The sequence below is a fragment of the Vigna angularis genome, chromosome 2, assembly GCF_016808095.1.
Source record: "Vigna angularis cultivar LongXiaoDou No.4 chromosome 2, ASM1680809v1, whole genome shotgun sequence".
NCBI classification, from domain to species: Eukaryota; Viridiplantae; Streptophyta; class Magnoliopsida; order Fabales; family Fabaceae; genus Vigna; species Vigna angularis.
In genome coordinates this window covers 12955189-12981243 of record NC_068971.1, presented here as the reverse complement: position 1 = coordinate 12981243, position 26055 = coordinate 12955189, and the positions used below count along the sequence as shown (strand labels likewise).

Here is a 26055-nt window from a genome sequence, read left to right as displayed (position 1 = left end):
TTGCTTATTTTAAAATTATTTAATACAAAAGTGTGGTTAGAGTAGATTGTAACTCATGGTAATTATGATATGTTATGAGACATATTTTGTTAATGGGAAAGGTTTATTCATAAAGATAGATAATCCTTCTACTTATTATGATAAAATTAATTACTGATTCTCTTTAAGATGATTTCTAAATATTGTTGCACTATTCAAAATTATAAAGAGGGATTTGCTCAACTTGATTATAACAAACTATTTTTATTGTGACAGACAATTTTAATTACGAGCTTTCAAAATCATTTATAATATCGAGAAATACATATAATGAAGAATAATGTATTAAACCATAAAATACAATATGTTTATGTTTGATTGCAACTGATGACAAAAGTAAATGCATTAGGGATATTAGAGTAAAGAACATAAAAGTTAAATAACTTCAAAATAAAAAATCAAAGTGTGTCTAGTTTACTTATAATTATATATCTTTTAGGCACTTATCTTGTATGAATTTGACATAAAACTTAATAAAACAACCCATTTTGCATTCAATTACACAATGAGGAGTAGAAAAGTTATAAAATGTGAAAATTGACATGTTTGTACTGTTTTGCAATTAAAATGAAGGAAATTAAGAAGATGACAATGAGCCCCAAAGTTGATGTTGAGTCCCATAAGGCGATTTACAAAAATTTAAATATGAGTCATGCTGCTAATCAGCGATTTTGGTGCTAAGCCATACATGAAGAAACCTTCACTACAAGAAAACCTCATGTTCCAGAATGGCAGATGAGACTCATAATAGGAAAGATGTTGTTTAATAATGAGACTCATAATAGGAAAGATGTTGTTTAATAATAATTGACATATGGCATTCTAGGTACATGAAAAATGGCTTGATACATTTTCACTATTGTTATTCACGCTATAAATAATGTTTGTAATATTTATAATAATTATTACTCATAATTACAAAATATTCTATAGTCTAAAATTAGGAAGAACAAATTAATCTATGAATTTCGTAGCTTATTCTTAAGAAACCATATCAAAATATTTAAGGAGACAAATTAATTCATGATTTACACCCCCCTCAAATTGATGGGGCTAGTCAAGCAACATCAATTTGCTAGCAAGAAACTGATGACACAGGTGAGGAACAACCTTGGTAAGAATATCCGCAACTTAAAGCTGAGTAGTGACACGAGGGAGTAAAATAACATGATCATCATAAGCTTCACAAATAAAGTGACAACATGCTTCAATATGTTTGGTGTGCTAATGAAACACTAGATTTGTAATAATCTGAATGATACTTGTATTGTCAACAGAAAGAGATGTTAGATCGTGTTGAGGAAACCAATGTTAAACCAAAAGACTATAAAGCCAAATTATTTCAGAACAAGTAGTAGATGTGGCACGTTACCCAAATCAGTAGATGATTTAGATATAGATGGTTACTTCTTATTTTTCCATGAGATCAATGAAGAACCTAGAAACATGCACCAACTAGTGACTGATCAATAAATGTCAGGACAACCAGCTCAATCGGCATCACTATAAGCAATTATTTAGGAGGTGTGCCAATGGGAAAAAAATAAGCCTTGTTAGGAGGTACCTTTCAAATAACGAATTATGTGATGAAATATTGCCAAATGGAGATGGTGATGAGAGTTCATGAATTGATTCACTAGCTGAACAACAAAGGAGATGTCAAGGCATGTAATGGCCAAGTAATTAAGATTACCTACTAATTGTTGGTATAATAAAGGATCAAGCAAAAGGTCACCCTCATCATAATGATATTTAAAATTAACTTCAAGAGGAGTATCCACCAAAGTAGCTGATTAAAGGCTAACTATATAAATGAGATATGTCGTATACTTGTGTTGATGGAGAAATGTACCATTGAAGGTGGATTGAACTTTAAGGCCAAGGAAATGGTACAAGTGTATAAGATCTTTCATATGAAATAAAGCTTGTAATTGTTGTTTAAGTTTCTTGATGGATGCTTGATTAGAGCCAATAATAACCATATCATCAACATAAAGAAATAGAAGAACAATGCTTGTTAGTGTGCAATGGATGAACAAAGAGGAATCATATTTACTCCATGTAAAGGAGAACCTAAGGAGAGTGGAACAAAACATGTCCTACCATGCTCGGGGAGCCTGCTTCAGACCATATAAAGAATGATTGAGCTTGCACATGTCTGTAGATGAAGAGAAAAGGCCTTAAGGAGGAAACATGTAAATATGTTCAATCAACTCACATGAAAAAACACATTCTTCACACCTATTTGATGAAAGGACCAACCCTTAGAGGTGGCTATAAAAAGGGAAGTTCTTAAAGTTGTCATTTTGGCAACAAGTGTAAATGTCTCATCATAATCAATGTCATATTCCTATATGTTTCCTAAGGAAACTAATCTTGCCCTATAATGATTAAGAGAACCATAAGAATTTAATTTCACAAAATACACCCATTTGCAACCTATGGGTTTGATATTAGAGGGCAAGAATCAATATCCCATGTAAAGTTTTCTTGTAAAGCTTGAAGTTCATCATTCATTACTTTTACCCAACGTATATTATTAAAAAATACTGAGTAACAAGTATGAACAAATGTTCTAGAAAGAGAACTTGCTAGAGAAGTATGAGAAGAAGCATACTTATCTAAAGAATACCTATCAAAAGCTGGAGATATTATACTAGATCCTCGTGGTTCAACTGGTACAGACACATGTAACGGATCATAGTTAAAAGGGAAAGTGGAAACTTGTTGATGACGTTCTCCTAACTTGTGAAGCCAGGTTGGAAAAGTTATATAGATAGGGATAATGTAGAAAAGATGGGAAGAATAACAACATCATTTGATATAGGAGAAAGACAAGGAAACACAAATTGGCTATAAAAAATGTCAAATTCTTGGACATCTGAAAATGATGATTAGAAGTATCATAACACAAAAGATCCTTATGAAAGGGACTATACCCCAAAAAAGCACACTGGACTGAGTGTGCCCCAAGCTTATGCCTTTTAAGAAAAGGAAAATGAAAAAACATACACATATAATAGTATGTAAAATATTATAATTAATGCGAGTTTTAAGAAAGACAAAAGAAATGATGTGACAAAATGTTTATAAGGAGCATGAAAAGCAATAAATGACATACTCTAAACATCATTATGAATTATTTCAAAGCAAGACGAAGCACGATGAATACTAGTTGGAATAAGAAGCATTTTACTTTTAAACAATTTCCAAACAGAACAAAAAATAGGTGTACAAGGAAAATTTTTTTATTTCCCAACAATCCAGTTCTAAACAAGTGAGACAAAATAATAAAATTTAGATGACCCAATTATCTATGCCAAACCTCATAGAGATTCAAAACATTATTAAAAGCAAAAGATAAATTATTATAAAGAAATTTGAGCATAAATAATTATCCCACTTTAGGCTCCTTCATCATCAAATTTGATAATAGTGTCATTGATGCAATCAAATTAATACTAATAAACTATAACAACTTCAGTATTGCTAAGATAGTAGCTAGCAAAACAGAATGGGTAAAGTCAAAAGTCATTTCCCAACAAACACGAAATTGATTTCTAACAAATTAGTGCTTATGTAATCTATAAAGTGAAAGGCTTAGTCTAATATAATAAAAATAATACCATAAATTAAAGATAAATAAAAGATTATATCACAAAAGAATAAATGTAATAAAAAATAAAATTAAAAAAGATAAAAATAATAATAAAGAAAATAGTTTATTTCACTATTCATTATTTGTTTTTTTAATATTATTGTTATTTATTTATTGTCTAAGATTTCAAACTAATCAATGTAACTTCTCAATTAATTTATTGGTGTCCTTACTTTTAGCCAAAGTAGCTTCTCAATCTAAAGCAAGAAGTTTTTAGATTAATCATAACAAATTTAATCAAAGTAACTTCTTAATTAAATAGTAGCTTCTTGATTAATTTTAATCAAAGTTTTCACCTTTAATCATGTCTATTATTTTACCACTTATATATAGTAAAACACTAATTAACCAAAGTAATTTCTTGATTAATTCTAAAGATTATTGTTATTGATTTTTTTGTCTAAGATTTCAAATTAATCAATGTAAATTTCCAACTAATTTGTTGGCGTCTTCACGTTTAACCAAAGAAACTTCTCAATCAAAAGTAAGAGCTTTTTAGATTAATCATAGCAAATCTAATCAAAGTAATTTCTCAATTAAATATTAGTATGCTTAATCATGTCTATTATTTTACCTTTTATATCTAGTAAAAAAATAATTAACCAAAGAAGTTGATTAATTCTAATCACCTTTAATCAGAGTAACTTCTCAATTATTGTCAAAAGTTCAACCAATCATATGAAAGTTTCTAACATTAATCAAAGTAACTTCTTAATTAAAATTAAAAACCTAGAACTCATAATTGTTATATTATGTAGATTTAACTTCGTGCTAATGTGCTATAATGAAAAAATCATTACTTTTACTTGATCAAGAGACAAAAAGACACAGATAAAAATAAATCACAATAAGAATCAAAGGAACAAAAAAAACATAATCATCTAAACTCAAAATTCAGTTAAGATATTACAGCACAATCAACCTTAGAGGCTTAACACTCCATGAAATATAAAAGTATAAGAAGAGAGAGTATAGAACGTGAAAGATGGTGGAGAGAAAGAAATTAGGTTCCTCAAAGGTTTCATTAGCTTTCTTAATGTGTTTTCTATTGTTGTAATATTTTTTCTGATAATGTAATCTCCTTTAATTATCTTTTAAATAATTCAACATTTTTAAGATATATTTGATTGTTGTGGAGATCTAAAAATATTTAAGAAGATCTTGTTAGATTAAAAAAGATTTGACAAATATTATCTTTTAATATTTACTAATGTAGTTAAATAAGGTAGTTATTTAATTACATCAAATAAAATATCTAATGAAATATTTCCTCAAATTATTTGTTATCATAAATATTTATCAATTATCAAAGCCCTTTTTTATGGAAAAAGATAGAGAAAACTACAAGGTTCAACTTTTGTTGCCCGTTCCCTTTTCTTAACTTAGCCAAACTTCTTTACTTTGTCATGCTTTTCTAGCCTTCTTCATGCAATGTTTAAGTTGACTTTTTTATAGTTTTGATTATTTTCTATTCTTGGATTTATATTTAAGGTGTTTTGAAGCTTTAATTAATTTACTTTCATACCTTTATGAGTTCAACTTTGCTACAACAAGACTAAAATACCTCAAAAATATTCCAAGAATATTTATGCAGCTAAAAAAATATTTTTAACATGTGTTGGTCGTGGAGGATGTGTGGGATAATCAGCAGTGATATGACCCTGTTGTTTGTAATAATCGCAAAACTTCTTATGACTCTATTGCATGTAATAATTGTAATTTTTTTTATGATAATTAGAAGCAACATGACCAAATTTTTTGCAAGAAAAGTATTGGACTTGTCGCATATAACGACTTTTACTTGTATTATGGGCAACATATGCAACTAGAGCAGGTTTGAAATAGAGTAACATGATTAGTCATGGATCCTTGGGTAAGTAAACGTTGTTCTTCCCTAAGAAGTTCATCAACACATGTATTTAAAGATGGAACAAGACTCTTATTATGCAAAACACTTTTGACAACCTTAAACTCAAAATGAAGTTTCATGAGAAATTGATCAGACTTACTAGTGTCATAGACTTCTTAAACAATCAAGAGTAAAGTTTGGGGAATAACATCATATAAAATGGTAGAATGCTCTATCCATAAATTCAGAAAACTATAATAACACTCTTGAATAGACAAATTACCTTGGGTGTAATTGCCTATCTCTCGGTCCAATTAAAATGCTTGGTCATATTGTCTTAGTTGTAAATATGCTTCAAATAATTCCACATTTGTTGAGCAATTGTAAAAAAGCACAAATTATTGATCACTTAAGATCAATAATGCTAAGGACCCAAGAAATAATTTAAGCATATTTTACCTTTCATGTAGGAAACTTCCTCCTTTGATGACAACATTATCCCATCTAAGTGACTCTTAATTCTTTCCTTTTGACATACATCTTGAATTGAAATTCCCAAGCAAAATAATTCTTGCCAGTGAAGTGAACATAAGAATTGTCTTTATTTGAGGTAGCCATGGTGACCGTCAAAAGAATGAGCAACAACGTTATTGGAGCACAAAGTAAGAAGCTTGAAATCACAAATAATACTACAACAAAGAACGAGGCTTAAAATCATGAAAAAATCATAATAGAAACAAGAGTATAGAAAATATTGAACTTTCTATACCAGTTTTAGAATTGATATACAAAGTCTCTTTTTTGTGTCGTTTATAATGTCAATTGGTTGCGTAGGTGGTTGTAAATGCTAAATTGAAACATATTAAAATAAAACCTCAATGGCAAAAAGATTATAAATGCTAAATTGAAACAAAACAAGAATTCAAGTGGAAACAAGGGTTAGGCATTATGTTACATTGTAATTATAAGGTTTATGACACCAAAAGCAATTTCAACATGTTTATCCACCCAGGCTTACAATATACCACAAACATGGTATCAGTAAAAAATGCATGAGAGATAGTGACAAACACTCCAAGATGCATACTCTAGCTTGAAATCATAGAAGAAGGCATATGACTTTGTTGTCGTGCTACATGCTTCACACCAACTCTCAATTTGTCATTCTCTCTTTTGTAACCATGTGATTGTTACTTCATAGACTAAATCAAATCAAATAAAGCATATGATATTAATATATGAATATTGTGCATAAACAATCAATGAAAGGTGTCAACTTTAAATAATGAACAATGAACATGGGAGGAAGAAAAATAATACAATCAAATCTGAATAACAATTGTTTTGTGGAGATTTGAAAATATTTTGGTGGTTAAAGCCTTGGCCGAAGCCGAAGCCAACACCAACTCCACAACCTATTCCCATGTTGAAAACCAAGCCGAGGTGGTTGAAGGGCGACCAACTTTTGAACCCCAACCCACCAACCAAACCCAAACCTATTTCAGTGTTGCATCTAATGCCAACTCTGAAGCTAGGACCCTACACTTTGAGCTTTTAAAGAATTGTTTTTAGTCAGTGATGGCTCTGGAGGTAATCATTTGGGTGACGACCATGGTTGGATGAAGGAGTGGAACAATGACGAGAGACTACTTTCGGGTAGAGAAGAGAGATAGGGAGAGAAGAAGAAGTAGAATTTGTGCTGGTGAAGACAATCACCAAAGTTAGCGTCATTGTGGTGGTGACCTGTTAGTGACATGGTTGTGCGAAGGTGGCTTGACCAAGGAAAAAAGGAATCACGATTGAAGTGTGTGTGGTTATGTAGCTAGGGTGTCAAAAGTGGAGGGTTTGTAGGTTGATGTCCGTAAATAAAAAAAAATAAGAAACTACCTTTTATACTAATTATAATTACAACTGATCACTAGTGCAACAAAGGGAAATAACAACGATTGTTTTTAAAAATACGCTTCAGTTTTCGAACCGAGACCTATACTGGTGAGGTAAAAAAGTGGGGACTTTTGGCCTCGGTTCCAATTGAGGTAATATGCCCAAGGTTTCTGCTTCGGTTCTTCTGCACCTGAGGTAATAACATGGGTCTATGGCAGCGGTTCAGGCTAGAACCGATGTCAAAGCCCTTTATTTATTTTTTTTAAATCACCAGCTCTTACATGAAATTTAAAAAAAAAAACCCAACTCGAACAGAAATTCTCAAAACCAGAACAATTAAAACTCTAATTACCAGAAAATTTTGCAAGTACAGAAAGCCCAAATTTCCATATCATAATCCAAAACCCTAGCCTCAAAACGCAGGAATTAGATTCAAAAAAAAAAAAATCCCAAATCGGTACGAGGTCAGAAACCCTAAACTTCGTGCTAGAGTCAGAGGCGAATTCCCTTCGTCGCGAAGACACCAGAATACGAACCCTCGCGGAGGCGCCGCTGCTACCACATCACAAGAAAGAAAGATGCGCCTAAGCTATCGAAGTCACCTCCCTTCCTGCAAAAACGAACCAACACCGAGAAGCGAAAGGGAGTCTTCCTCCATGCGAAACACGAACCAGAGTTGGAGAAGAGGAAAAGGAAGTTCGCGCCTCCCTCACTGCGAGGCGAAAAAAAATAGGAAGAAAATAAAAAGATGAAGATGGGTGCTTCCTCCTTCTTGTGAAGCCGCGACAGAGGAATGAAGAAGAGAACAAAACATTGACGGAGAGAACCCTAAGGGCGAGAGAGAGCATCAACGCAATTTAAACTGAAACGAAGACCTTCTGTTTAAAAATGCCTCTGTTCGCGAAATTTAAACATAAACACATGTTATTACCTTAGTTAGTTTTTTAACCGAGGCAGTAAGCCTCTACTAGAACCAAGGCCTAACCCAGAAAAAAATTCAAAAATTATATTAAATGACATTTTTGTAATTTTAATGAACCTTTTTACCTCGGTTCCAAGGAGAACCGAGGCCAAAACCCCTGCACAAAACTAATTACCTTTTGTGAAAATCTAAATGTTACAACTGCCTAACTTAATGAGAGGAGGATATGGCCTTGGTTTCAAAAAGTCTGTCAGTTCAAACGTTAGAGTGCAAAGCGGGAATGTCAGTGGAGTAGAGGGGTTTTGACCTCGGTTCTGAGAGTAACCAAGGCCAAAAACCTTGCACAAAGATATTTGTCAGACTGCAGATAGGATTCTCAGTTGGAGTAGGGGGTTTTGGCCTCGGTTTTGAGGATAACCGAGGCTAAAAACCCTGAATAGAGATATTTATCAACTGAAAAGTCTTTTCTTGGCATCTTTCGCGGGTTTTATGGCTTTGGTTAAGATAGAACCGACGCATATACTTCCCAATAATTTAAAAAATGTCACCGCTCCATTTTATGCTTCGGTTTTTGACCAACCGAACCATAATGAGCGCGTTAGTAGTCCCGTTTTTTACTAGTGGATATAGAAAGTTTTCTTATTTATTACAAAAATATCATTGTATCCACTTTTTATATGGGTTATAATTACAACCAGTATAGAAATTATTATTTTATTTACAATTATGCTACCATACCACTTTTTATACCTGGTGAATTGTAACCGATATAAAAAATTGTTATAAAATGTGTTTTTGCACTAAACTAACAAATTGAGTTTGTGCAAACAAAATTAAGTGTTGAAGTTAAATTTCACTAAGCACCATTCTTTCTTATGTGACACTTAATTATACACTTTGAATTTCAACATTAGCATCTTTTGTCAAATTTATGCCAAATCATAACTCCTTATTTGAAAAGAACCTAGGTTCTTTTATTAAGCATTAATCCCCTCCGTAACTTGGCAACAAAAAAACTTGTTTTAAGCTCAATGACTAAAAGACGACGAATGAACCATAATCATATCTAAATACATGGTTCACTAGATGATTTACCTCAATTCAAGATAATAAGCAAGAGTATTTTCCAATATCAAAGCCCTAGAAAAAAAAGCTTTAACTACTTATAGATGAAAGAGATGAAAAAGTTGATACAATTAATAATAAATAAACTTAGTTGAAGATCGATGTAAGCACAAAGAGAGCTTTTGAGTTGTCACCCACCATGTGGGAAGCCTCTTTTCTCTTTAAAACCCAATTCTTATTTCTCTTTAAAATCCAATTCTTATCCCAAATGCACAAATTACACTCAATAAACATGACAGTCTTTTTTAAATTAGTGTATTAAAAGCCACTTCTCATGCTAAACCTTAGAAAGATGACACTCATGCTTAGGAATTCTTCAACTATTTTAAGGGTTTTTCTACCAATTTCTTCAATTATTTATTTTTCTAAAAAAATATAGATTTATAGTAAAATGTTTAAGGAGATAAGGAATTAAACCTACTCATCTTTAATAGTTAGGTTAATAGTCATGTTTGATTAAAACAAAATTTCAAGTAAGAAAATGCAAGATGAATGCTATAAATGTAACTACATAAAGCATTTTCTGTTTGACATTTTTGTATCTAGTCTTAGAAAACTTAAACTTATTTCTTAGAAGTGTGTTATGATATTAGAGAGTCTAGTTAGAAAAGAAAACTTAACATATACCAGTAGCGACTTGAGTAAAAAATATTTATAATCAGTTGATGGTGAAACTTTATAATTTTCTAAAAAATAATCATAATTTACATGATAAAGATGAACTAATATAAAACATTTTATTTTTTATATTTATTTTCTTTACTTTCAAAAATGTATTTTAGATGTGAAGTCTTTTAAATGAACTTAATGGATCGTCTTAAATTTGCAAAAGTTTTGATATCACAATTAAATTCCCTTTTGTTTGATATTTCAACCTAATTTAATGTTGTTTACATGTTAAAGAAACATTTCTAAGCATAAAACATTTTCTTTCATTGTGTCTTAATCTCAAAGCTTTTGCAAATACGTATAACTAGATAAAAATGACAAGTTCTTTTATGCTTACTTATACATATTGTCATGCTAACAGAAAAATGAGTCTAAGGTGCACAAAATTAGAATGACTTGATCAAATAACTAGTTTCTACCAGTGATTTTTATAAAAGAGTTTTCTGATATTAAAATTAAAAGAAGCACGTGGAAAATTGGTTGAGATTGATTAGATACACCACAAAAATATTTAATTATGGTAGAGTTTGTATTTTGTGGTTTTCAAAACTGTCTCTAGTTTCCGGAGCTTTTAAAAGACAATCCACGAAGTTTTAATTTTTCTATTCAAAATTTTTTTCCAGTGGATTTAGTAAACATAACTGCAGTTAAGTTTTTTATTTTAAAATTTTTAAATTAATATTTTGGCTTCGGCAAACCGCCAGTAAGCACTAGTATATATTCACAGTTCTTAGTTTTTCTCATTTGTTGGGTTGCTATTTTCTTTTTTCATTTTCTGGTTTCACTCCTTCTTCTCCACCACTTCACATTCGCTTTTCTTCCCTTCTCAACTTCCCTTCTCCTTATTCAAACTTCTCACCATCTTCTAGGTTCTCTCAATCATTTTCCAATTGTTATTGTAAGCTCTCACTCACTACTTTCCTTCGTCGCTTCTCACTACAAAAATATTTAATTATAGTAAAGGTTTTCTTTTTCGCGGTTTTCAAAACTGCCTCTAGTTTTTGGAGCTTTTAAAAAAAATCCACGAAGTTTTAATTTTTCTATTCAAAACTTTTTTTCCAGTGGGTTTAGTAAACATAACCGCAGTTAAGTTTTCTATTTTAATTTTTTTAAATTAATTTTTTGGCGGTTTTTCTGCAAACCGCCGGTAAGCACTAGTATATATTTACAATCCCTAGTTTTCCCCATTTACTGCGTCGCTGTTTTCTTTTTTCATCTTCTGGTTTCACTCCTTCTTCTCCACCACTTCACATTCACTTTTCCTTCTTCCCTTCTTATTCCCTTTCTTAGCTTCCATTCTCGTTATTCAAACTTCTCACCATCTTCTAGGTTCTCTCAATCCTTCTCCAATTGTTATTGTAAGCTCTCACTCACTACTTTCCTTCGTCATTCTTATTATAAAAAAATTTAATTATAGTAGGGGTTTTTTTTTGCGGTTTTCAAAACTGCCTTTAGTTTCTGGAGCTTTTAAAAAACAATCCACTAAGTTTTAAATTTTCTATTCAAAACATTTTTCCAACGGGTTTAGTAAACATAACCGCAGATAAGTTTTCTATTTTAAATTTTTTAAATTAATTTTTTGGCAGTTTTTCTGCAAACCGCCGGTAAGCACTAGTATATATTCACAATCCCTAGTTTTCCCCATTTGCTGCGTCACTGTTTTCTTTTTTCATCTTCTGGTTTCACTCCTTCTTCTCCACCACTTCACATTCGCTTTTCCTTCTTCCCTTCTCATTTTCCCTTCTTAGCTTCCCTTCTCCTTATTCAAACTTCTCACCATCATCTAAGTTCTTTCAATCCTTCTTCAATCGTTATTGTCGGCTCTCACTCACTACCTTCCTTTGTCACTTCTTTAGGTTAGATCACTCTTTCTTTTTTTTTTTTATCTCTTTGTAGTTTGTATCGCTTGTTTGTTCTTTCACACATGCGAATCAAATTTTTATGAACTTAATCGACTGTGCACTGTTGCCTCTGAATTTTTTTCATTATTATTTTGTTGTTGTGAAAGCATTATATGGCTTGATTCAAGATTCACGACCATTCATGTGATGCTATTGTAATGATTTCTTAAAGTATGAGTTCTTTGATATTTAGGAATTTTTTTATAGATGTACTTGTAGTTCTTGATAGATGATGGAGCACTTTGCCTCCATTACATTTTCCTACCATGTCAACATCAATCTTTCCTTTATTACAAGAATTGCTACACGAAATTTATTTACCGTTTTTCTTTTGCATTTAGTTTTTTGTTGGGTTTCTGTGCTTTTGATCGACTGAGTGGATTCCACAATTTAGGTTACAAATTTTGAGTATGTTGTTAAGGCTGAAGCTGCAACAGAGGAGGTTGTAGGAGTTTAGTGTCATGGGAAAAGGGAAGCGTAACCAAAAGCTGGTATCTAATCCTATTATTTATGCCATTGTTTTCTTTAATTTATTTATGCTTCTTTTATTCTATTTTCTAGCTAAACATTAATATTATTGATATATTGTGATTTATGTAGCTAACTTATAATGGAATAAACTTATTAATATGCTTCATACTTTGAAAGTATCACCCTTATGTTTGCAAATAGTGTTTTTAGTGTAACAAATTTCTTATATTATTTGTGAAAAAGAGAAATGAAGATAGAAACATTTTTATCAAGAAAGATTGTATCTAAGGATTCTAATACCAAATTGGTGGTTGTCAGGTAAACCAATGCTGAATTGGGGCACTAGGAAGCACATTTCTTTGGGAGCAGCAAGAGGACTATTGTACCTTCATGAGCAATTTCCATAGTGAGGGACACAAGACAACACATTGCTTTGGGAGCAACAAGAGGACTATTGTACCTTCATGAGCAATTTCCACAGTGAGGGGCACAATGGGGCATATTATTTGAATATTGTTGTCTAGTAAGAAAGGATATCAAGAATGAATCCTTAATGTTACTAACCTTGAATGGGATAAGAAGAATTATGTGAGACATCATTTGATTATTATCTATGATTACAAAATGGATATGTAAATGGTTCACAGTCTTGGTCATATGGTTTAGGTAGCTATAAGAAATGTGGAAACTATTTCGTGTGAGAGTAAATATTTTATATGCTTGTTTTTCTTTAATAGAAGTGGGATTTAATTTAATATATTGCCTACTGATGTGGCTGGTTATCTTCACATAATCAATCAAATGAAGGAGCTCATAACTGGAGCAGACAAGAAGGCCTATACTTTGGTTATGGGAAAACCAAACCCAGCTAAACTTGCTATAACTTTCCCGAGGTGAAATTTACTACATCCGTAGTATATATTTCAGTATGTCTTTTTGTAAAAACTTTCTAACATTTATATATTAACAATTAGAAAATTATTTTCTCACTTATATATATACTTTATGATATTTTCTCACTGATGTGGATATTTTATGATATTTTTCTCATTCGAATAAAGTTACTTTACTTAGGAGTGGAACACATTGATCACTTTGTCTTAATAAAGCTAATGCATACCATTAATATATTAACAACTAATTATTATTTGATGCAGTTTATTTTTGCCTTTCTAAAGAGAGCATTTCTATACATAAGTCATGTTAAATTAAGATTCTTCACCAGAATTTTGAGCACTAGATATCAACCACACTACACATGAAAACTTATTTTCATTGATATATCGAAGTGAAATTATCACTCATTTTTTTATATTTGAATTTTGTGAGAAAGTTCATCCCTGAAAAATTGAACTTATTTTAACATCGACAAGTGTATATTTTTCAAAATATGAATAAACATTTCATTTATCATCATTTACACAAACTTCACAATCTACAAAACTCTTAAATTAATATACCTAGATACATTCTTCACTACACATGAAACATTAATGGTATTTTCTATAATTTATCATTTCATCAAACTAAAGTGACGCCTAAGTAAAACTAGGAATTAGAATTAGGAAGACATTGCCTCAATATTTTCTTCTGCAGGTGGTGGTGGTAGCGTGTTAGATGACGCAGAACCATCAGCTTTTGTAGCTGCTAAAGTACTATATTTCCTAAGCACCCTATCTTTGTTTTTATTCCACCATTCTTCTGCTTGATGTTCATGGAACCTTCGTTTACTACACAAAAGATATGTATAAATATATCTTCAAAAACTAATTAAGAACGTGAAGATAGGAATAATTACAAATAAAAAACAATATCATGTCACATAAAAGAATTCTCATAATCAACTAAGAACTTATGTAAACATGATAACATGGAAGAATGAAAACTATTTATTACTTAGTGACAAGAAAAACATAAAATTTATCAAATTTTGTGAATTTTATTTATGAAATGAAGATCACATATATAGTTGATGGGTTGCTTGCAAACCTAATATCTTATTCATCATTCATGCAATGTATTTATTAATCATTAACATATATAGATGCTATTATTGTCTTAGTTTACTCACAAGAACACAAACAAACTGAGTATACATACCCACATTTTCATATAAAGATAAAACTATTGCTAAATTTATAAAGTTAATGGTTGTATAACAATTCAAACATAACCAGAATGCATGTTGAGAAAGAAATTGAAAATTGTTGCATATAAAAACTAAATAACGACAGTACCTGAATCTAACTCGTTTGAAAGCCTTGATACCATTAGGCTTTACTATTAATGTTACATATACACCAGGTTCAAACTGTTCAATGACTTGTGTTTCTCCTTCTCTCATTGATCTTGAAGGTTCTCTTAGAGAGTTTTGTAAAGACATGGATGCTTCATTATTTGATAAATATGAGTTGTTACTTTCTTGAAGAACATTTCCTTCATCTCGTGATGATGATTCAACTCCTTCAGTTTCACTATTTTCGTCTTGCAATTTAGAAGAACTATCATTTGAGTCAAGTTTATTAGGAACATTTTGTTGTTGAGAATTGTTACTTGGGGATATGGAGGGCATTTCAGATTCTGAACTAACTCTCAGAAAATCTTCAGCTCCAGTAAGTATGGTTTTCCAATTTTCACTATCTAAAGCTTCTGGTGGCAACTTCTCCACCATTTCCTTCAACTGGATAAAAGGAAAAATAGATAAACTAAGTCAAGATTATATAAGAAAAGTTGAGGAGTTGACTTATGTTTTTGTTGCTTTTCATCCTCTTTTCTAACTGAAAATATTCTTATTAAATGACATGATTAAGAGGGTAAACCTAAAAACAATTTCAAATTATGCATTTAAGTATGTTTATAATTTACATGATAAACAAATAAACAAGTTATCTAAATCATCTACGTTTATTACTTTTGTCATAAGCATCTATGCAAAAAACAAGTACATTAATAAAGGATTGGATGTAAATTGCAGAACATGTATATGATTCAAAATTCATGTTGATCTGTTTATTTATCACGAGGCAACATTTGGAGCAATGAAAATAAAGTTTAATAAATCCTCAAGTTTAAATACAACCTTGGAATATACAAAACAAAAACTACCTGATCTACGGTAGAGTTAAAAAACTCTTTCGTAGTTTTATGTTTAGAAGATTCGTCTAGAGCTAAGGAAGTAGCTTCCCTAACATTTTTCTGAAGCTTTGCAATTTCCATTACTTGTTTTTGCTTCAAAGTTCGTAACTGAATGAAAAGAATATCCATAAAAACATGTTAATGATGTCATGTATGTATTCTTTCAGTGATATTGAAAGAGAGTGCAGTAAATTTACCTGGTTTTGCAGCGTTGAAACTTGTTGATTTAGAAGTTCATTTGACTTGTTCAAACTTTCAATGAGACTTCTAGAAAATCCTGTTCGAGAACGTGGTGAGCTTGACCTTCTTGTATGAGGAGACGATGGTCTTGCAGGTGAAATTGGTGGTGGATTAGGAGATAAAGCAGACTTCATAACGTTTTGAGAGGAATTCATTGAATTTGAAAATGTAATCTCATTCAATTGTAGAAGTGTTGGAATTTGGGAAGATGCAGACATGGAAGGATAACTGCTTCCCAGCTTATTAGTCAATATTTGATGATATTTTACTGGTTCTGTGATTGGAGGCAAAATGAGTCTTGAAGACTTAATTTCTCCAGTGCCAAATCTTTCCCTTGAATCCATGGAAGAGCGAGGTGCAGAAGTAGTAGCAGTAATTTTTCTATTGAGATTTGCACTAGCACATGCCTCAACAGCTTTGAGTTTATTATAACAAGAGTCACACACACGATGTGGTTTTCCTGGTGTTGGAGCCAAGGCTGCTTTTAGTACTTTTCTTGAACTGCAACCATGACAATGCACTAATCCACAATTATAACAATTATGTCTCTTTCTAGTGAAACCAAATGGTTGTCTACAACCAGTGCAAATAGATTGGTCAACTCCAGACACCCATTTATGAATGCATATGCAAGATGTAAAGTTTGAGCCACATGAAATATTCTTCACATGTCTATCTTTCAAGGATTCCACTAATGTTGGAGACTTTCTATCTTCTATGTCTCCATGTCCCAATCTTCCATTAGCACCTTTACCCCATGTATATAGTTCACTTCTTGATGTTAAGGCTGCAACATGATGTGACCCACATGATATTTCCTCAACAAATTCACCCACTAACTTATCTTGTACTAGGATAGGTACTTTTCCATCAGCTAAAGGATTTCCCAATTGACCATTTTCAGTGTTTCCCATGGTGAAGACATGACCAGATGTAGTGAGGGCAACAGTCATTGTGTGCCCACAAGCTATTTGATGGAAGTTGTATTCAATAAGTGTAGAGACACAAGTTGGTTGAAGGTATGTTTCCTTATTTCCATGTCCCAAACGATATTTGTCACCATCTCCCCAAGTGAAAAGCTTTCTGGATAAAACATTTGAACCAGATTGAAAAGTAACCTCTACAATGGCTGCAGTATGCCATACTCCACATGAAACCTTAATAGTTTTCAATCCACTTAACAATTGCACCTCTTTTGGATATGATACACTTTGTCTATTTCCATGACCCAATACACCAAATGTTCCATCACCAAAGGTAAAGAGTTTCCCATTAGAAGTTGCTAATGCAGAATGCCATGTGCCACATGATATAGATATAACTTGAAGCCCTTCTAGAGGACCACTAACCTTCTTTGGTATCCAATGGCTGACATCAGTTCCATGTCCAAGAAGTCCAACATTATATGTACCATCACCCCATGAGAAAAGATCATCAGAAGTAGACACGGCGCATGTATGATTCTCTCCACAAGCAACAAAATCCATGTTGGTAACTGCCAAAAACTCAACAAGATGAGGACGACTAAAATCTTTATCAATTCCATGACCAAGTCTGCCCCCAGATTCTTCTCCCCATGTAAAAACCTCTCCTTGTCGTGTTACTAAAGCAATGTGTCGCATTCCAGATGCAATCTGTTGAACATCAAGAACAACACTTGACTCCAATGGTTTGGGAATCAAGACATCTGTTGTAGCAGGGGGTTGAGTAACGAAAACATCATGTGAAATCCCATCTGCCCAAACCTCTCCCCATACATAAACATCACCTAGTGATTCTATGTCATCTGGTCCTGATCCTGAACTTGAAACACTAGGTGTACTTGACACACTGATACGAAAACCATCTCCAATACTTGTTCTTGGTTGCATATTAGCACGCTCTAACCCCACATCTGTACTTGCCAAATTCAATGAAGACTCATGACTATCAAAACCAAAAGGGACCTTGTTACCAGCAAAGCTTATAGCATATTGTAGTGTTGCAGCAAAACGATGACCATTTGGGATAACATTAACACCATCCTGTTAAAATTTCACAATTACTTAATTAACACCCTCGCCAACTAAACATTTCCATGAAAAATTATTACTACATGAAACAAAAGAAATGTTTATGATGCATTTTGATTTGAATCAAGTAGAAAGAATACACACATTTCACTTAGCCTTGATCCTTTCCATGGATTAGGAATGAAAACAAGAGAGAAAAGAAAAAAAAAAGATTGAATAGTTAAATTATTTGGATGAAAAGAGAATAAGTAAAGAATCAATGAATAATGAACATAAATGAATAACTCTCCCTCGTTTCTTTCTATTTTTTACTTAATTTATCTTAAACAATTCAATTTTTCATTTTCTTTTTTCCTTTTTCACTCTTTTATTTTCACTACTCAATCCAAAAAATGTTTCAATGCATTCATGTTAGTATATATAAAATAAAATTAGTAAAATCTTAAAAGAACAATTATTTAGCTCATTTTTAGTATATTCATGCTTATTTTTTTCAAAATTCAATCATTAATCTGTCATGTAACATATAAATATTGATACTTAACATTTGATAATTTATCAAATATGTTATCCTAAAAAGATGTCTTGTCTTGCCTTGTGCGCTACATAAACTATTTTAAGCATAATACATCACTATGTATTTTTAACTTACTTCGTTAAAGTTTTAATATATATATATATATATATATATATATATATATATATATTTTAAATTTACAGTATAAATATGGTTTAAATAAAATTTTCGTCATTTGTAATTTTTCTCCTACATCCAATTTTAAATTATAGACAATTGTTCCCGTGTTTCAGAAAACTTGCAATTTTGCTTCAACTCACTTTTTTTTTACATTTCCTTTTATTTCTTATATTTTGGTTAACTGAATCATTTTATAATGATATATTAAGTAAACATATTAGGTCTAGGATTCAATTGCTGTAAAATATAGCATATACTCACTCAAGGATTAAATTAAAAATATTACAATAAAAGTTGCATACTTTCTAAAACAAGGGGACGAAATGTCTACATCTAAAATATGAAGACTAAATTTATGAATTAATCAAATAAGTGAAAAAAATGTGTTTTATACTTAAAATATTGTAAAAGTAATTTAATTCCAAAGTCTTTGAAATAAAATATTATACTTTTATAAAGTATAATGAATATATTCATTCTAAATTTAATAAACTTATGAGTATATGTTATATTTTGTAATACTTTTAATTCAAATCTAATTAGATTTTAATAATTGTAATTATAAATTTATTATATATACTGTCATTAAATTATTTTCAAAGTATATATTTTCTCAAATGATTGTTAACAAGCATCATTGTTACCAAGTAATATCAGTAGTAATATTTAACAAACATAAATTGTTAGTGATTATAATAAATATGATTAATAAATGGTATTTTATATTCTTGTAAAGTTATTACACACATTTCATACTTTTGTTAAGAGTTTAATAAAGTCATGTACATGAAGCCTACATTTGAATGGATGTGAAAAATAAAGAAATGAAAAATAAAATAAAATCAACATTTAATTTCACATGATTACAACCTTGCTTCAAACTTGAGAATTAAAAAAATTAGTCTCTGGTTGAAAATACACAAATAATAGTCCTTCAAAAAGAACAAACATAAAGTATAAAATATAAAGTGAACTACATTAAGATTTCTTCTTGAAATATATACATTTATACATAATTTTTAAAAATTTTGTAAAAAACTTTTAATTAGTGTTAAAAACATTTCATTGTCAATTTTAATGCACCTTTGATCAGGGAAACCACTGTAATTGTAAAAAATTAAATTTAAATAATGTAAATGTAATAGAAAAATATAATTATAATTTACTCTATATTATCGCATAAATAAAAAAACTCACATAAGAAAATCCACTTCCAAGGCTCCTATTTAACTTTTCCGATGAAATTAATGTATTAAGGCCTCTAAACCATGTCTCTGTCTCATCTTTGTCCTTGCATATCTATAAATAAATAAGAACAATATAATCATTTTATTAAAATTTAACATTAAATTCAAAATCAGAATGCAGTGTTAGGTTTTTTTCTGACCAAATCAAGTGTTCGCTCCCCATTATTATAAACAAGTGAAAATGAAAGATGATTCTTTTCTGGTTGCAAATATCTTCTAAAAACAGCCTACAATGAAATTGTAATATAATTAAATGAGACATCTTTAAAAGATTGTTAACATGAACACAAATGTCACAACATTTATAATACTTACAGTTCTTTGTCCAGAGATAATATGTGAAACTGAAGATAATTTCAAATGCCTTTCCTTCTTATGAGAAATCCAAATCAACGTTTTCTCATCCTGTTAATTTCACTAGATATGAAATTATTTAGAGATATCAAAATCATCATACACAACTTCACTTTACAAATTAGAGTAATCATGTTTATAATACTATATCTAAATTTAATATAATACAAAAATCTCACCAGAGAAAGTTTGAATGAACGAACTTTTGGCTTCGTTTTTCGACTGTACTTTATCAATTGAGTTCCTTTCTTCAAAGCAGTGAGTGTCTTCGTAAAATAATAATAAAAAAAATTAAATCCATATTAGTGATGCATAATAATCCTTATAACAAAATGTTGAATGAATTAACAAAACATGTCTTATTTTAAATAATTTCCATTCAAAAGAAGAATAAGAACACATCTTAGAGAAAATAACTTAAAGAAAAATTTAGGTGAAACTAACTTGCTCAATATCACGTTCAAGACTCCCATGACTAGCAGGATCTGCCATTCCATCTGAGAGAATTTGTAAGGAAATGGCCAAAGACAAAGCTCGAGCGATAACAATGGCGTCAAAATCTCCATAGATAGGTAAACTTTGTGCTTTGATCTTTCATCAAAATTGTAATACTGTGGGTGAAAATTTGAAATGAAAACAAAACAAAAAAGGTGGATATGGTGTATTTTGAAGGTTGAAATCTGAAATAACTTCCACTATAGCCTTGTATGTGAATGTATGGGATCCAAAGATAAGGATGATCATGAACGAAAATTTCTTACCATTACCAAAAAATGGGAATGAAAATGTGGATAGGGGTTGTGAAATTAGCATCAAATGTCTTAAGTTGTGGAAAATTAGATTTAAGCAAAGAAATCATAATAAAAATTGCACATCAATGATAGAGAAAAACGATAAAGAGAGGGAAGAGGCGAAATGAGTGGGAAGTAAATGGTCAAATTTTGAGGAAGTGGGATACTTGCATTGTGTCCATGCCCACTAACTAACTAAACATCTTTTGCCACTTGGCTTCTTAAATACCCACACACATACATGTAATGTCATTCAAATTATGTTGTAATTAAAATTATCATTTATTTTTTATTTACATAATTTAACTTTAGAAAGATACAATATTTCATTATTTAATAATTATTTTTTTAATTATAAAATATTATGCCATTTGGGGTTTTTCCATGATCTGTAATTCATTGGTTAAGTTTTGATTTGATATACAATAAATCAATATTATTATAAATGCAAATATAACATTGCAGCCTTTTTTTTCTTCTCATAAAGATATTTATATTTTTTACTTATTAATTTTAAAAATCTTTTATTTTTTTTCAAAAAGATTAAAATGGGTTTATAATACTCTATTTTTTTCTTGTTCAGGTGCAATAATATCACATCATTTAGTCGAGACAAATAACAATTTAAATAACTCTATTAATCTATTAGAACAAATTTGTGATGAAATTTTGAGTTTTACAACGGACAATACCTTTGAACTTAAGGTTGGAACATTGAGATCATATGTGAGACAAAAAAGAGGTTCAAAACACAAGCTCTAATGAAACCCTCATTTTCTTAGCCATCAACTAAGAAAAATGGTTTTAAAGTTGAATCTCATTCTCCTTAGACCTTGATTGTGAACTTATTCCAGTATTTTGGTATGTCCAATAGTTTCACATTGTTTAAGAATTGAAACTAATAACAATTTAAATACACCTTATTCCCACAATATAAAATAATGGCAAAACTCTGAACTTCGTAGCAAACAATACTTCAGATGCAATAATTGACTTTAGTGATGCTATGTTAACAAATTTGAGGTTGAAACACTGACATCATCTTATGTTTAAAACACAAACCCTCATTCTTTAAAGGAATTGAAACCTTTCTACCAATCGCCCTTAATTAAGGAGAATGGAAAACTGGTTCTAAAGATGAACCCTTATTCTTGATACATGCAAAAAAACAATAAATTTTCATATGGAATTTTGGCACTTTTGTTTTAAATTGTGTACATTTGTATCAATTTTACCTAATCTAAGAAAGATGAAATGTAATCATATGTTTCCAATTTATTGATTAAAAGAAAATCATTTGATCACTATTTTGTATATGTTTCAGGTAAATTAAGAGAGAAGAAAAGAGAAAATAAAAGAGAAGAGCAAATCCTTCAACAATTCGCCCAAGCTAGAATGATCTCGCCTAAGCGAGAGCTGATCAGAGAAGTACCTTCTACAAGCCACTCCTGCCTAAGCGAAAATGATCTCGCTTGAGCGAGATTCGTCCAAGAAGCCATTAATTTAAAAGTCATTCTTGCTTAAGCGAGAATAATTTAGCTTAAGCGAGAATGACCTTTCTTCACCATTAAGTACCTTCTCACTTAAGCGAGAATTAGTGCAGTATATATACTCATGATTCGGGAAGAAAGAGAGGGAGAGCTAGGAATCAAATCACAGAGTTATTGAAAAAGTTGTTCTTCAACTTTAGTTGTAGGATCTTCTTCTTCATCTCTTAGAAAGCCAATGTCTACCATGAGTGGCTAATCCTTTCTCTAACTTATTTGCTGTTAATATTTTACTTCCACGCAACGGAGTATAAATAATCAAAATCCATTATGAATCAGATTGAATATCCTTGTATATATGTTGTTTGAGATAAAATTATCTATTTCATTGAAGTTGTTCATCGTGAGATCGATACTTTCACTTAAAAATCATTATACTACAATTGACTATTGGTTTTCTTACCAAAATATTCAACAATTCTCTCTGAACCTTGATTAGTGAAGTGTTCCAATATGTCTTATAGTCCTACATTACTTATAAGTGAAAGTCAATAACAATTTAAGTCAATATTAATGACAATTTAAATACACATTTGTTTTGACCGTTTAAACTTCAAAGCTAATAATCCTCAAATATGGTAATTAGACCATAATAATGTTATCTCAATGCACTTGAGATTGGAACATTGACCTCATCTATGACAAAAGTGAGTTTTCAAACACAAACCCCATTCTCCAAGGGAATATAAACCCTTGGCCCATAACCCTCAATTAAGGAGAATGAAAAACTGATTCCAAAGATGAATCCTCTCGTTCTTCTTAGAGCTTAATTGATGGACGTGTCCCAATATGTCCAATAATCCCAAATCAATAAGGAATAAAAAACAATGACAATTTAAATACATTGTCCCTCTTAACCCTCTAAGACGTCTTTTAAGGATAAAATCGTAATAGAGTTTTGAGTTTTACAATAGACAATATCTCAAATGTGGTAATCAACCATTATTCTTACTTCTATGATCTTTCCATTTTTTGTTTCCTCTAAAGGTCTCCATATATCGTATTCAAGGACAAGAACACACCATTCTTGTCCATTATATGTTTTGAGGATCTACTATCCAAAAATTGTGGCAAATATATTAATGTAATGATTAAAAAGTTTTAGAATAAGAATTATTTTTCTTTTTAAGTACTCATATTTTTTTTGGTCATCTTTTGTTAATTTTCTTGGTTTTTGATGTATTACTTTTGGGTTATTTCCTATATTGATGTCTCCTTTTACCAATTTTTCAACACATATTTCATTTCTTGACAAACTTATTAAACTTTGCTATTATACCACAACAATTTGTTTAGTTTTCTAGAGTCTTTGACATTTTCATCATTGTTAAGTCATTCAACTTCTAAAAGTTGTTCGTTTAGGAACTTTATCTCTTTCAGTTTCATCTTTAACTTTCTAATATTATTTATAAATCTATTGTTTGATTTATAGAAAAACTTTTTTTAATTGCTTGCATTCATATATTCTTTTCAAAGTTCACTTTGATTCATTCAAAGCTCAAATTTTCCTCTTAAACGTTTTCTTTAAAGATGCATAAGTTTTAGAAAAATAGATGGAGGAAACAATAATTTATTATAAACTCATGAAACCGAGTTCAAGTTAGATAATTTTACACCTTCCTCTTGGTCTAAATTAGACTCACTAAAGGCACCCTAAGTAAGGGTTGACTTTTTTAGATAAATTTTGGACAATTGAAGAAAAGTTAGCTATAAACTTCAAAGTGTTTCTTTTACAAAATGAACAAAAATATTAAGATTTCTTAAAGGCATTAACTTTACGATCGATCATATTATAAGTCAGAGCTAATTTAAAAGAAACAATTAATACAATTTTTAATACTCGAATAAATTATTAGAATACTTTAGTATCTATTTAACTAAAAATGCATAAAGAATGTAAGTTGAAGCTAACATTAAATCTCACATTAACATAAAATATTAGGTTAGCATTGTAGATAAGGTCTTGAACAATTTTCTTCTAGAAGTAATGTAGAAGAAGAGAAAATGAAATGATTTTTTATATGTTAAAATAATTTATGTATTTGTTAATTTGTATAAATTATCTCATATTAACTAATGAAAAATATTACAAGAATGCAAGTGATGAGAGATTTCTTAGAACTTTAAAGATCTATTAACTCTTTGAATGATTTGGATTAAAGAAGTCAATAATACTCATGAAAATAACTCATTCAACCATATAGAAACAAAAAGAGAAAATTACAAAACTATAAACAGAAGGAATTTCTTAAAACACATAATCTTGAGTGATATATGAAGGATAATTGCATTATTAATTTACTAATTGAAGAAACTCTTCAAAATAAAAATACAAGGTAATGTCACTTTTTATACCGATTAAAGGTATAACCACCAGTATAGAAAAATTTCTCACTAGCAAAAATTATCGGACCTCTTTCTTGTCTCATCGAGGAAGGAAATTTCGAAGGTATGTCACCATAAAACACCACCGTTGAATCGCGCGCCAACAAACATGAACATCTCTATCACAACATTGATCAAACTTCAAATATGCAAAAAGCATATGTAGTTGCAAATTATGCCTATCTCCATTGCATATCTGAAACTGCGAGCAACTATGAACACCATTGTGTTCGTCACTTGAAAAAACAAAACCAGACCAAAAAACATAAGTTCCTTGCAATACAGGAAAACGACGCCAAAAAACTAGTTTGAGCAACACATAAACGTTGTCATCACTACTACGAAAGAGAGAAACCTCCGTGAAGCTTTCACAAACCATCATTGGTGTTATCGTAAACCATTGCCACAGATCTAATGTCGCACGCCTCCAACACAAACCACTATCGCTTACCACTGTGAGGCTAGGGAAGAAGAAATTGGTTGCGCTAGCGGTTAAGTCAAGGAGATTGGGGATTTTGGTATCAATTGTTAGAGTTAGGTCATGCATTCAAAATTTTCTTAATTAGAATGCACCAAATAGAAGTGGATTGGCCACACGAGATGCACACAAATGTTCACTTCTAAAACCAATTCAACATGCATCATACACGACCACAATCGCATATCTCCGTGGCGCCACCACTCATTAATGAATAGTTTGCAGATCTCCAACAACCATTGCATAAGAGATCACAAAAAGGAGAAGAGAACTCGAAACTGCTTTCTATACCTATAATTAAAACTGGTATAAAAAGTTTTTTTATTACACTTATGCCATTGCGTCAACTTTTCATATTGGTTATTGTTAGAGCGGCGCAGTGGAATGGTTAACGCATTGAACAAACCAAGACGGGGATGAATTGGTTTCTTATCAAAAATCGTTCTTTTAATAATTTTCTCACATAAATATAAATTCCTTAAAACAATTTAAACAAATTAAAAGAGTAAGGAAGAGAGAAAATTGCACAGGTAATTTTTATCCTGGTTCGAATTAAATAGATCCTACATCCAATTATTAATCTCAACTGAGAATTAACGCTTAACTAGCACAAACCAACAAATTGTTACAATCACAAAGAAAATAAACAAG

At 30.7% G+C, this 26055-nt stretch overlaps 1 protein-coding gene across 1 annotated transcript; it reads right to left on the bottom strand.

Annotated features, from left to right (window-relative positions):
- Window positions 1–14079: 14079 nt before the first annotated feature.
- Window positions 14080–20704, bottom strand: LOC108327293 (PH, RCC1 and FYVE domains-containing protein 1). The gene is made up of 9 exons (XM_017561013.2): window positions 20648–20704; window positions 20383–20469; window positions 20165–20254; window positions 19990–20076; window positions 19800–19901; window positions 15851–17917; window positions 15624–15761; window positions 14756–15198; window positions 14080–14248 (listed from the first exon to the last, which is right to left on the bottom strand). Exons 1-9 carry the CDS (start codon window positions 20693–20695, stop codon window positions 14080–14082), a joined length of 3231 nt encoding a protein of 1076 aa, XP_017416502.1. The 5' UTR covers window positions 20696–20704.
- Window positions 20705–26055: the final 5351 nt, after the last annotated feature.

Coding starts and splice junctions, on each gene's coding strand:
- LOC108327293 (XM_017561013.2), bottom strand. CDS start 20,695: ATGGCAGATCCTGCTAGTCATGGGAGTCTTGAACGTGATATTGAGCAA. Junction 20,255..20,382: donor GTTCATTCAAACTTTCTCTG/GTGAGATTTTTG, acceptor TGAAATTAACAG/GATGAGAAAACGTTGATTTG. Junction 14,249..14,755: donor TTCAAACGAGTTAGATTCAG/GTACTGTCGTTA, acceptor TCTTTTGTGTAG/TAAACGAAGGTTCCATGAAC.